This window comes from Musca autumnalis, unplaced genomic scaffold (genome assembly GCF_047663935.1).
Source record: "Musca autumnalis isolate F117 unplaced genomic scaffold, ASM4766393v1 scaffold_4, whole genome shotgun sequence".
Classification (NCBI taxonomy): Eukaryota; Metazoa; Arthropoda; class Insecta; order Diptera; family Muscidae; genus Musca; species Musca autumnalis.
Window position 1 is genome coordinate 239,731,964 of NW_027411977.1, and position 13,482 is coordinate 239,745,445.

The following is a 13,482-nucleotide window of genomic DNA, read 5'->3' on the forward strand; positions in this document are numbered from 1 at the left end:
TTTGAAGGAAATAACAGATTTGATCCATACTTTGCACATCGTGAAATTTCTACTAAACTTAGATGAAGTTCCAAAATGGACTCAATCGGGCCACTCCTTCGAGTACCTCCCACACAAAATTTGGGATAAGTTCAGATTAGGACCTGCTCTCGAATCGCTTTGATTTTTGTTGCAACAACTTGTATTTATTGCCCCCCATACGACGGTACAAGTTTCATCAGGGGCAAGTCCATACTTCTTGAGAAAATAGCCTGAAAGATGCAAAAAGCCCCTATGACACCGTGTGGAGTGGATGGAGCGCAAGATAACTCTAGAATGGATCTGCCGATTCGGTCCAAAATTTGGCCTTCGTAATATTTTGTGAAAACTTAGTTTAGGTTTGAAGATAAGCCATATCGGTCTACTCCTTCCAGTACCTCCCCCCACAAAAGTTCAAAAATGTTCGGAAAAATTGTGCGCACGATAACTCTTGAAGGGAGTGACCGATGTAATCCATACTTTGCACATCCTAATATATCTACCAGATATAGATCAGGTTCGAATATGGACTATATTTGTCTACTCCTTTTGGTACCTCTCACACAAAATTTCAGATAAGTTCACTGTAAGACGTGCTCTCGAATCACTTTGATTTTTGTTAAAGCGATTTGCATTCGCTATTCTATAGAAGCCTCCTAAGGAGGTCTTCTATTCTATAGAAGCCTCCTAAGGAGGTCTTCTATTATATTAAAGCCTCCTATGGAGGTCTTATATTCTATAGAAGCCTCCTACGGAGGTCCTCTAAACTATAAAAGCCTCCTACGGAGGTCTTCTATTCTATAGAAGCCTCCTAAGGAGGTCTTCTATTCTATTAAAGCCTCCTATGGAGGTCTTCCATTCTATAGAAGCCTCCTACGGAGGTCTTCTATTTTATAGAAGCCTCCTACGGAGGTCTTCTATTCTATAGAAGCCTCCTACGGAGGTCTTCTATTCTATAGAAGCCTCCTGCGGAGGTCTTCTATTCTATAAAAGCCTCCTGCGGAGGTCTTCTATTCTATAGAAGAAAGTTTTTCCAGGGGCAAGCCCATATTTCTTAGGAAAACAGGCCTAAAGGTGTAAAAAATCCTGTCGGAGAACACGATAACTCTGAACTTTTCAACCGATTTGGTCCAACATTTGGTATACCGTATACGTCATATTACATCCAAACTTAGTTTCATAGCGCAATCCCGGTCCACAACTTTCGGTACTATTCCATCTGTCCGTAGGTGAAAGTTTCACTTCACATCGGCTGAGGGTATATGTCTGTCGGCAAAGCCGACTGACACTTTTTTACTTGTATTGAACAAGTTTGTTATCGAACAGCATTTTGTAAAAGTTTGTGCAAATTTGTGCAAACTTTTGTGTTATCGAACAGACCTAATGATAGATGATAATTTGTATTTTTCTGTTGCGGAAACCCCAACAACAACCAAAGGTTTAAATGTCGGCTAAAGATTTTTCAGAATGTCGTCTATGGCCTGATGACAATTTAAAAGTCTTCTATGATCTACGGATATTCTATTAATAGAGGACCTTTTAACTGAAATGGCCCGATGACTCTCTAAAGCTTTTCGATAGCTACAAAAACTTTTAAAGGTCATCTATGGCCAGAGGACCTTCAAAGTCCTTCTGTAGCCAAAGGGTCTCTAAATGACTTCTATGGTCTGAACACCTTTAAAAGATATACTATGGTCAGAGGACATTCTAAATGTCTTCTATGGTCTGAAGACCTTTAAAAGATATACTATGGTCAGAGGACATTCTAAAGGTCTTCTCCGTCCTGAATACCGTCTAAAGGTTTTCTATGGTCAAAGAACCTTCTTAACGTCTTCTGTAGACTGAAGACCTTTTACAGGTCTTCTAAGGTCAGAGGACCTTCCAAAGGTATTTTATGGGTTAAAGCCTTTCTAAAGGTCTTTTGTGGCCTGAAGACCTATGGGCTGAAAACCTTCTACAGTATTCTCTTTCTATCCCGAGGACTTTCAAAAAGTCGTCTATGCCTAGAGAACCTTCTAAAGGTCTTCTATAGCCAGACGACTTTTTAAAGGGTTTTATAGCCTGAGGATTTCTATAGCCAGAAGACCTTCTAAAGTTCTTCTATAAGCAAAGGACCTTCCAAAGGTCTTATGTGGCCAGACGACCTTTTAAAGGGGTTTATGGCATGAAGACCTCCTAAAGGTCTTCTATAGAAAGAGGACCATCTAAGAGACTACTATGGTCAGAACATTTTCTGAGGGGGTTTTGAGGTCGGAAGATATTCTAAATGTGTTCTATAACCACGGGACCTTCCAAAGGTCTTCAATAGCCAGCGGACCTTCTTAAGGTCTTCTAAAGCTCTTGGCAGATTAATTTCTAAATGGGTTTTGAGGCCAGAGGACCTTCTAAAGTGGTTTCGAGCCAGAAACATTTTAAAGTCCTTTTATGGCCTGAAGGCCTTCTAAAGGTCTTCTATGGAATGAGGACCTTCTAAAGGTCGTATATGGCCTGATGACCTTCTAAAGGCTTGAAAACCTTCAAAAGATCTTCTTCGGCCTGCAGACCTTTTAAAGGGCTTCTATGGGCCATCGGACCTTTTAGAGGTTATCTAACACCTGAGGACCTTCCAAATGTCTGCTCTAGCCAGCTGACAGCAACAAGTTTGGCAGCAATTTTTCGTTTCAAAGCAATGGCTTCCACTTTTTTCGAGAGCTGAAATTGAAAAAATTTGTGTCAATTCACTAGAAATTTGAATTTGTGTGATCTTTTTTAAATAATTAATTTTTAATTATTTTTATCCGCTTACGTGTCTCTACCACAAACAAAGGCTTGCCACAACAAAATGGAAAATCAACGTATATTATCATATACCGATGAAGAGCGGAGTGAAATAATAAAACAATTATTAAAGGATAGGACGACCTATACGATGACGTACCAGCGCTCCAGTTTTCCCACTGCTAAGGTCATTGAAGGTTGGTTTCCACGCTGCAGAATGGGATTCACCGATGCAACAAAGAACAAAATTAGAGAATTCTTCACAAGTATGTCTGAAAGTGACAGGATGTGCTATGTTCTATTTGATGCAATCAACATAAGTGACATCCAGTACGCTTTTCTATTACACGGCGCTGTGAAAAATTGGTGCATTATTATTATTGGGACGGAGTGCCGCACAGACATATTCCAACAGTTTACGTGAAACAGATGCTTACACAAATAACGAACGAAACAGAAAGTGGCGGCGCATAGGTCATAGAGTACGTCGGCGATGGGAGCGGCAACCATCGAAGCGTCCCTATGTACCATAACGGTTGTTTGCGTTTTTACGGAAAATTTTTCGTGTTTGACATATACCACCTCCTTGTTGCAATAACTAGAAAATTCATAAGAGGAAAATTACGTCGGGGTCTAATCACATTTGCCTATGTGCAGAAGTACTGTCATCATTGCTGTCAAATTACATCAGTATATTATTATAATACATTCAAAATTGAATATTAACATGAAATATTCAATAACCGAGTTCTGCAAGCACTCCATGACCAGTATGAACGTAGCGGCGGCAATGAATCATTGAAGCAAACTGTGAAATTTGTATCTGCGATGACAGAATTTCTAGCAATGCTGACAGTTGAGCTATCTGTGGCGCAGGAACAAAATCTATTAAGCAAACTGGAACAAATTTTAAAGCGATGTGACCTTATCTCCCTCGTGTTATTTATTCGGACACTGAAGACATTGCAAGAAATGTTGATAACTTATGGGGACTTAAACTTCGAACAATTAAACACGCATTTAACACTTGAAAGTTTTTTTTTTCCAACATTAGAACACGGGTTGAGGGCAAACCGACAAATGTTACTATGGAATATGCGAAGGCACGATTCGATGCCTGCGTAGAAAATTCAAATAATATTGAAGACGCCAACGGCTTATTCTGGGACGAGTTACATTTTCCATATTAAATAAATGCTGGGTTGCTATCTCATAATATCTTGTCCAAACTATGTTTAAAGGCCTGCGTACATAAGCTGCCTTGCCTGATTGCCTTGCTTTTCTGCTTCATTTCTGACATAATAAAAATAAAAGAATAAAGAAGGCCGAGCAAATTTCGAACTGGGTTGCCCATTTCTTATTTATTCTTTTATCAGAAGGTAAGCAGGTAAGGCAGCTTATGTACCCAGGCCTTAAGTCATATGAATTAATTTGTTCAAGTATTATTAGTATATTATTTACTCGTAATTAATTGAAATCGTTCATTTCCGTTTTTCAGATTCAAAAGAAGACATTATGAATGCAATATCAATCAATATCATCCTGGAACGTCATCAGTTTTGCGTCCTGGAACTCCAATTTCCACTCCACTCAATATCAATCCTGGAACGTCATCATCAGTTGTCCCTCGCGGAACGCCATCATCACTTTTGCGTCCTGGAACGCCAACTTCCTCTCGTGGAACGCCAATTTCCACTCCACTCAATACCAATCCTGGAACGTCATCATCAGATGTCCCTCACTCAATATCAATCCTGAAACGTCATCATCAGTTGTCTCTCGTGGAACGTCATCTTCACTTTTGCGTCCTGCAACGTCATCATTTGTTGTCCCTCGTGGAACGTCATCATCAATTTTGCGTCCTGGAACGTCAATTTCCTCTCCTGGAACGCCAGCTTCCTCTCCTGGAACGCCAACTTCCTCTCGTGGAACGCCAATTTCCACTCCACTCAATATCAATCCTGGAACGTCATCATCAGTTGTCCCTCGTGGAACGTCATCATCACTTTTGCGTCCTGGAACGTCAATTTCCTCTCGTGGTATGTTCGTAAGTGATACGGATGAAATTTTTGAACGAAATCCGCAAGCGAAATAACAATAACGGTGCACAAAAAAAACGAAATATCAGTAAAAAAAACGGCGAGGGGGTTACTCAAAAGAAACACTGCAAAAATGCATAGAAAAGTGCTTGACTCGGGAAATGAGTTCCATCATGTGTGAACAAGAATATGGTGTACCTGCTAGGACAATAAGGTCGAAAGTTAAAAAATACGAGAAATGCAAACTCTTGAAAATAAGGCTCCAAGCTCATCAATTACAGGCTAAAAGCCTGTTGATTACGGCGTAGAAGCTGTAATCAAGCACTGATTCAAACGTTTGTTTTTCCCCCTCTGAATAAATAAGTAGTTGTTGTGGTAATGTGGATACCACTACTACTTTAAAGAGTCCAGCTACTCCCCATAGAATGTCTATGAACCTATCTACTTCGTAGTATATGGCCAGTGAACACATCCTTTCCACAGTAGGTTGTTTGGGGAAAAGGTCTTCTATGGCCTGAAAACATTTTAAAGAATTTCTATGGCCTGAATACCTTCCAAAGGGTTTCTATGAGCTATTTAACAAATGGAAGACCCTTCAAAGATGAGGGTCTTCTATAGACAAAAGCCGTTTTCTACAGATAAAAGTCCCTTCTATGGGGCATTCTAAATATTCAGATAGAGGTCTCTTGAAAGGGGGTCTTCTACAGATAAAAATCTTCTACAGATAGAAGCCTCTACCAAGGAGTCCTTTTCTACACATTCTACAGATAGAAGCGTCTTCAAAGCGGTCTTTCACAGATAGAATACCCATTTAATTGATTTCTACAGATAAAAGTCCCTTCAAGGGGATGTTCTAAATATAGAAGGCTTTCCCAAGTGGTCTTTTACAGATAAGTCTCTTGAAAGAGGACTTCCACGGATAGAATTCTTTTGAAAGGGATCTTCTACAGATAGAAACTATTTTGAAGGGAATTTTCTAAAGATAGAAGCCTCTACCAAAGGGATTTTTTACAGATAGAAGTCTCTTCAAAGGGCACTTCTACAGATAGAAGACCCTCCAAAGGCGTCTTCTATAGATAGAAGTGTTTTCAAGGCGGCCTTCTTCAAAGTGAATTCTAATTCCTCCTGAAGTCCTTCAAAAGTCTATAGATTTTTGAGGGGAAGTCCACACTTCCCGAGATATGGGTGTTGTCTTTTAGGAAATCTTTTACTTTTTCATCATCACGTGGCTTAAGGGCTCCCCTCGGATCGATTTGAAATCGTTCTTGTTGTCATCACAACAATATATAGTTTTCTGGGAGAAGAATTCACAGTTCCCGAGATATGGGTCTTGCCCTTTAAAAAATGTTTTACTTCTAACACCATTGCATTGTTTAGGAACACCCTGGGTTCGGTTTGAAATTAGTATCATAGGTAGGCCATGTTATGCTGATCACAACGGGGGAGAACTTCCCATTCCATTAGTTTAGTCATGTTTACTATTTTTACTTTATAAAAATTACCTTTAAAACCAAGCTAAAAATGAATATTTTTTGTTATATTATGCTTATAATAAAAAGCTTTATTATCTACTAAAAATTAATTCACTGAATTATCATTTTATATGCTACTCTATTGTTTTTAGTTCTATATCCATAAATACGTTGTGCGTTTTTTAATTTATTTATTACGATTTTTGTGTAAAAAGTGTAAAAACAATTATACCACATATTTTGTTTTATTCAATAATACATATCAAAAAAGTAATAACAAAAACAAATTAGGAAAAAATAATAAAATTACATTTACCGTTTAGCAATTTTTGAGTAATTGTGTCTTCTTCTGGATATTATTTATTTTTTAAAAAAAGTTAATATAAACTAGTTAGTACCTCTTTTATGGTCTTCATTTACTATAAATGAATATTTCTGTTTTAAATGTTTGTTGTTTTTGTGTTTTCTCTGGCTACAAATAGTTAAAAGGAGGATAAAGAGAATGGAGAACAGCATCATAGATAGACCTTAACAAATAATGAAAAAGAAAGAAACACAGACTATCCCCCTCATCGGGCTTTTTATCGTAGATCAGGACTATCATCTGCGGCCTTTTTAATACGCAACAATATTGTGGTATACCATTGGTCCAAACGTGAGATGCTATCGTAATCCTTAACGGCATCGGTGAAACCATCAATGTTTTGATCTTCCAAATGTTCGCAAAGGACCTGCAATGGAAATTGGAAAGAATTTAAATCAAGCTTTGGGAGTTGCCAATTCTTTTACTGACCTTAATCAATTTATATTCGCGACAATCTTGAAAAGCTGGATATTGTTGACAGTATTTTTCAATGGCATGTTGGGCATTCAACAAGTCAATGCTTAAGTGACACAAGGCGGCACGGAAAAAGTATTCTTTAGCACTGTATTTGAGCAATGAACTATCCAAGGAAGTGGCGGCGACCTAAAAGAAAAATAAATTTGATTATGGGTTTCTTGGATTAGACAGGATTTTCAAGACACGCGTTCAGAGGTTATATTTCAGAGAGTAGATGGGCTCAGAGATGTGGCAGATGGGCTAAAAATTCATCAGTAGAGTGGCATCTTCTCTACAGTAAATGGGCTGAGATGCCATCTTCTCTACAGTAAATGGGATCAGGGGCTATCTTCTCTACAGTAAATGGGCTCAGAGGCCGCCTACTCTACAGTTGATGGGCTCAGAGGCCGCATATTCTACAACAGATGGGCTCAGATGTCGTATAATCGACAGTGGATGGGGTCAGCGGCCATCTACTCCATAGTAGATGGACTCAAAGGCCGTCAACTCAAGAGTAGGTGGGCTCAGAGGCCATCTACTATTTAGTAGATGGGCTCAGCGGCCATCTACTCTATAGTAGATGGGCTCAGAGGCCATCTACTCTGCTATATATACAGGCATGTCACAGAAACGAATTCCGATCGAAAGTGGAATTGATTCCGTATTTAGCTTCTTCAGAAAACGAAAAACGAAGAATTTTTCGGAATGAAACCACTTTTGATTTTTAAAACGGAATTGTATTTTTATTTTGTTTAAATCTGCCACTTTAAAACACTCTAAAAACACTTAGAAATAATTAAAATGTTGTTTTATTAACAAATTTACATTTAATTTCGCATTTAAAATAAATAATTAAGTTTTTTGACTTCACAAAATCGATCGGAATCTAAAGAAGCTAAGACAAAAACGATCGAAATGAAATTTCGGAATTGCAACCATTCCGATCGGAATCTGTGACATGCCTGATAGACTCTAGATGACATCTAGTCTAGAGTAGATGGGCTCAAAGGTCATCTACTACCCAGTAGATGCGCTCAGAGGGCATCTACTATTCAGTAGATGGGCTCAGAGGTCATCTACTCCTCAGTAGATGGGTTCAGAGGGCATCTACTACTCAGTATATGGGCTCAGAGGCCATCTACTCTTTAGTAAATGGGCTCAGAGACCATTTACTGTTTTGTAGATGGGCTCAGAGGCCATCTACTCTGCTATAGATAGACTCTAGATGACATCTAGTATAGAGTAGATGGGCTCAAAGGCCATCTACTACCCAGTAGATGCGCTCAGAGGGCATCTACTACTTAGTAGATGGGCTCAGAGGTCATCTACTCCTCAGTAGATGTGTTCAGAGGGCATCTACTAATCAGTAGATGGGCTCAGAGGCCATCTGCTACTCAGTAGATGGGCTAGGAGGGCATCTACTACTCAATAGATGCGCTCAACGGGCATCATCTACTCAGTAGATGGGCTAGGAGGGCATCTACTACTCAGTAAATGCGCTCAGAGGGCATCTACTACTCAGTAGATGCGCTAAGAGGGCATATACTACTCAGTAGATGCGCTCAGATGTGATCTACTCTAGAGTAGATGGGCTCAGAGGGAATTTACTCTACAATAGATGGGCTCGGAGGGCATTTACTCTACAATAGATGGACTCAAGATGCCATCTACTCCTCAGTAGATAGACTCAGATGCTATCTTCTCTACAGTAAATGGGCTCAAAGGCCATCTACTCTACAGTAAATGTGTTCAGAGGGCATTTACTTTACAGTAGATGGGCTCAGAGGTCATCTACTCTACATGGGCTCAGAGGGCATCTACTACTCAGTAGATGGGCTAGGAGGGCATCTACTACTCAGTAAATGCGCTCAGAGGGCATCTACTACTCAGTAGATGCGCTCAGAAGTCATCTACTCTAAAGAAGATGGGCTCAGAGGGCATTTACTCTACAATAGATGGACTCAAGATGCCATTTACACCTTATGGCATTTACTTTACAGTGGATGGGCTCAGAGGTCATCTACTCTACAGTAAATGGGCTCCGAGGTAATCTACTCTACAGTAGATGGGCTCCGGGGTATCCACTCCTCAGTAGATGGTCTCAGAGGGCATCTACTCTTCAGTAGATGGACTCGCAGGCCACCTACTCTTCATTACATATTCTCAGAGGTCAGAATAGTTTTCAAACTTCTTCTATAGACCTTAACAAATCACAATATAATTCATATTTCAATTCCTTACTTGCTCATAAATATTAATGGCCTTCTCGTAATCCTCCAGTTGAGCAGCATATTGGGCCACCTTCAGCATACATTTGTTAGCCGAACTGGTCGATTCTTCACCCTTAAAGTAATCTGCGGCCTTTTCATATTGTTCGATGGCTTGAGCCAAGGTATTCGGATCACTTTCATACATTTCAGCAATGCTTTGATGGTATTTGGCAGCCATTGTAAATCTACCCATATCGGTATAAATATCAATCGCCTTCAGAAGACATGCCACGGCACTTTCAACATCGACCTAAAAGCAAAGATAACAGATTACTATTTTTCACAATAATTTCGATGGGTAACACTTACCTTCTTATAACAATTGGAGGCATCTACATAGGCAATGCCAGCATCATGACGACTTCCACCACGAGAATGCAAATTGGCGGCTTCACAGAAACACTCACCGGCCTTTGTCCAGTTTTTAGACATTTTAAACATGTTTCCAGCACGTTGATAACATTCGATGGCTTCCTCGACTTTGTTGGAGCCACTGGAAAAAAGAGATAAGAAGGTGTTAATAAATACAGAGGATGGGTTTGAGATAAATATTAGGAATAATATATGCCATTAACGCCTACAATCGTATTTTACTAAGAAAGGTTTACATTTGAAAAATACTTTTTTACTAAACTCTTTTGACCTTTGGCTATATCCAATAATAAATATTCAATAGCCAATAATATTTGTGTAACCAATTGAACATTATTGGGCAAACAGCGCCGTCTTATTTGCATTACAACAATAAATACACCTAATAATGTATGAACTCATATTATCTACCCCCTTCCACCTATTAGTATGACATTTCCTCACAGACAACGAAACCAGACTACATTGTTTCGGGTCATCACTTTGTCTTGCATAAAACCGACAAGTAATTACAACAAATATCCCAATCAATCCCATCTTTTAATACTATATAGAATAATTATTAATCAATAACAAAGCTAATTAAAACATGAATACGACGATAACAAGGGGATAGCAAGTAGTATACAAACCCAAATAACATTCCAAAGAAACTCTTCTGTTGTGTTAATTTCTTTCCAGCCTCGGCCATTAGCTGCAGAGCTTTCTCCTCATTGTCTCCCATTTTTGTTGATTTAAATAGTTATGAATTTTTCTTGATGTAGGCTTTAAAAAATATAAAAATTAAACTTCTTTTTCGACGTTGACGATGACGTTTTTTTCTGGTCTCTACTTGCGAAATATCTTTGTTTTTCTTTTCTCCTCTTTTTGATAGCTGTCAAATAGTTTTCTCATGGTTACTTGGTTATGTGTAATCATTACGGATAGTTAATATGGGTGTTCACATTGATAGGTATTTGGAACAGAAGAGACTTGTTGGATATGCCAATTCTACCATTTGTGAAGGAATTTAATGTGACACTTTTCTAAGATTTGACGTTTAGGTTTAATGAGAATGTGCTATTATTACATAATATGCTGTTTATATTAGAGCTTATTGCAGGGTTAACCTTCTTTATGAAGATTTATTTGAAATATAAGCAATGGAATTGACATTTAAAACCCAGTCGGTTTGTTAAATCCGGTTATATATAAACGGGGTATAAGGCAATGTTTATATTATAGCTTTTTGCAGGATTAACCTTCGTTATGAGGGTTTGTTTGAAATATAAGGCCATGTTTATATTATAGTCTTCTGCAGGGTTAACCTTCTTAATGTGGATTTATTTGACGTATACTCAAAGGAATTGACATTTGAAACCCAGTGGGTTTTTCTAATCAGGTTAAATATAAACGTACTATAAGCAATGAAATTGACATTTGAAAGCCAGTGGGTGTGTTAAATTAATGAATTTTTCCCCCACACCTGTGTTTTACCCGCCAGCGGAAAATACTAGGCGTTTACACCAGACAGTTTGTCTTCAAATACAACTCTGATTTACTAACACATACACACATGTGTCGGCTGTCCATAATTTTGCCACAGACAGTCGGGTTAACAAGTTTTTGACATTTTTGTAAAAATAAGTGAGACAATAATTAAAATTTTTTGAAAACTTTTTATTATTATTGGTATTGTTGAAAACAAAAGAACATGAACAAAAACTAAATATATGAAGGTAAACAAAAACAAATCGACGATATTCATTCATTATTTTACAACTGTTTTAGCAGTTGTATGGACGCCTAATAACATGTTTACATTTACGAAATCCACTCGATTTCAACTGTCAATTCCATTGCTCAAACGTCAAATGAAATCCAATCGAATTCGGATGAGTTCTCATTTGACGTATACGCAAAGGAATTGGCAGTTAAACTCCAGTGGTTTTGGTAAATGTAAACCAAGCATTAAAGGCCTGCGTACATAAGCTGCCTTGCCTGATTGCCTTGCTTTCCTGCTTCATTTCTGACATAATAAAAATAAAAGAATAAAGGAGGCCGAGCAAATTTCGAACTGGGTTGCCCTTTTATTTTTTATTCTTTTATCAGAAGCAGCAAGGCAGCTTATGTACTCACCCCTTAATGTCGATAAAATAATAGCTCTATTCCTTTACGTGCAAGAAACTTCAAGTGTTCCTTTACTTCAGACACCACAATTCATATGAGAGCAGTTTACAATTGTTACTAAATTAGAGGTAGTTTACACTATCTATCAATGTCATATGACATGAAATAAATACTTTCCATATTTACTCACGGAGGCAATGTGGAGACGTAGTTTTTCACATTTTTGCTGGTGTGGACGCACAGAGTAAAGGGCGTAAGGAAAATCTCCAATATTACACATATTAGCGAATATATAACGATGGAAAATTTCATGTCATATGACATTTACATATAGTGTAAACTACCCCTTAGCAGCATGGTACAATAATTTGGAAGGTAGGTCAGGTTGGAACAAATTGTAAGGCCTGGGTGTATGTATTTGCTTATTTTGTCAGAATTACCATAACTGAATACGTAACAGGATGTACTGTTTATTTGATATGTTGGATCATTAACTAAAAACGCGAAAAATGAATGAGAGGCTAATGCTTGATTTACATTTACGAAATCCACTCGATTTGAACTGTCAGTTCCATTGCTTGAACGTCAAATGAAATCCAATGGATTTCATATGGATTTTCATTTGACGTATACGCAAAGGAATTGACAGCTGAAATCGAGTGGATTTCGTAAAAATAAACCAAGCATAAGTTTTCTTTACAGAGTCTGTATATGTTCAAAAGTTTGTTTCATGACAATGTCCCAATTTACATTAGGCGAGTTTACTTGCGGCAATTGTCAGTTTGATGGTGAGAAAGGGGGCTGAGAGGCAAAGGGTTACCATATGCCTCACCTCTCTCTCCATCAAACTGACAATTGCCGCAAGTAAACTCGCCTAATGTAAATTGGGACAATGTTGTAATAAATATTAATAATAAATGTTGTAATAACAATTTTCATTTCGACTGAATTTTAATATGTATAAAATAGTTTGTCATATTTTTCAAAACCATACTCATACATACTCAATTTGTGTATACTGATTTGAAAGAATAAGCAAACCAATAGAAAAAATTGTAATCATTATTATATATTTGCTATGCCCTACCTGGTAATGATTCTACCATGCCTTAGCAGTTTACAACTTTTAATACTTTTGCCGGATTTGCCATTTTCAAAAGTAAAGGAACGGACCAAATCATGGTGGAATAAGAAGGTGTTACATCAAATCATACCAAACGTCAAAAATGTTCACAATAACGTATTACTGTGAATTGCTTGATTACATTCTGCATGTGAATGCATTTTGACAACTAGTGTGATAATCAGCTGTTTTTCCCGTTGGTCCCGGTCCACACTAGAGTGAATTCATTGAAAAAATTGCATGAAATTATGCGTCTCTAGATCGACCTCCATAGTAGAGTAAAATCATAAAATTGCTGTAGTGGGGAATTCGATTTAAGAACACCTAATTTCATGAAATTTTTTAATGTGGACCGGGACTTGTACTTGTATAATTGTACCATGGACCAAATGCATTATTTCAATAAATTTTTGTTTGTAACATATTTTCCAATGGGATCACTCCTACCTTTCATACAAATAAACTCCATTCTATTAGGTTGCACTTGTCTGTCAATATTCCT

At 37.9% G+C, this 13,482-nt stretch overlaps 1 protein-coding gene across 1 annotated transcript; it reads right to left on the minus strand.

Annotated features, from left to right (window-relative positions):
* Positions 1 to 6,456: 6,456 nt before the first annotated feature.
* On the minus strand, positions 6,457 to 10,640 carry LOC141401484 (alpha-soluble NSF attachment protein). The gene is made up of 5 exons (XM_073981748.1): positions 10,381 to 10,640; positions 9,686 to 9,869; positions 9,348 to 9,626; positions 7,080 to 7,253; positions 6,457 to 7,017 (listed from the first exon to the last, which is right to left on the minus strand). Exons 1-5 carry the CDS (start codon positions 10,470 to 10,472, stop codon positions 6,868 to 6,870), a joined length of 879 nt encoding a protein of 292 aa, XP_073837849.1. The 5' UTR covers positions 10,473 to 10,640; the 3' UTR covers positions 6,457 to 6,867.
* Positions 10,641 to 13,482: the final 2,842 nt, after the last annotated feature.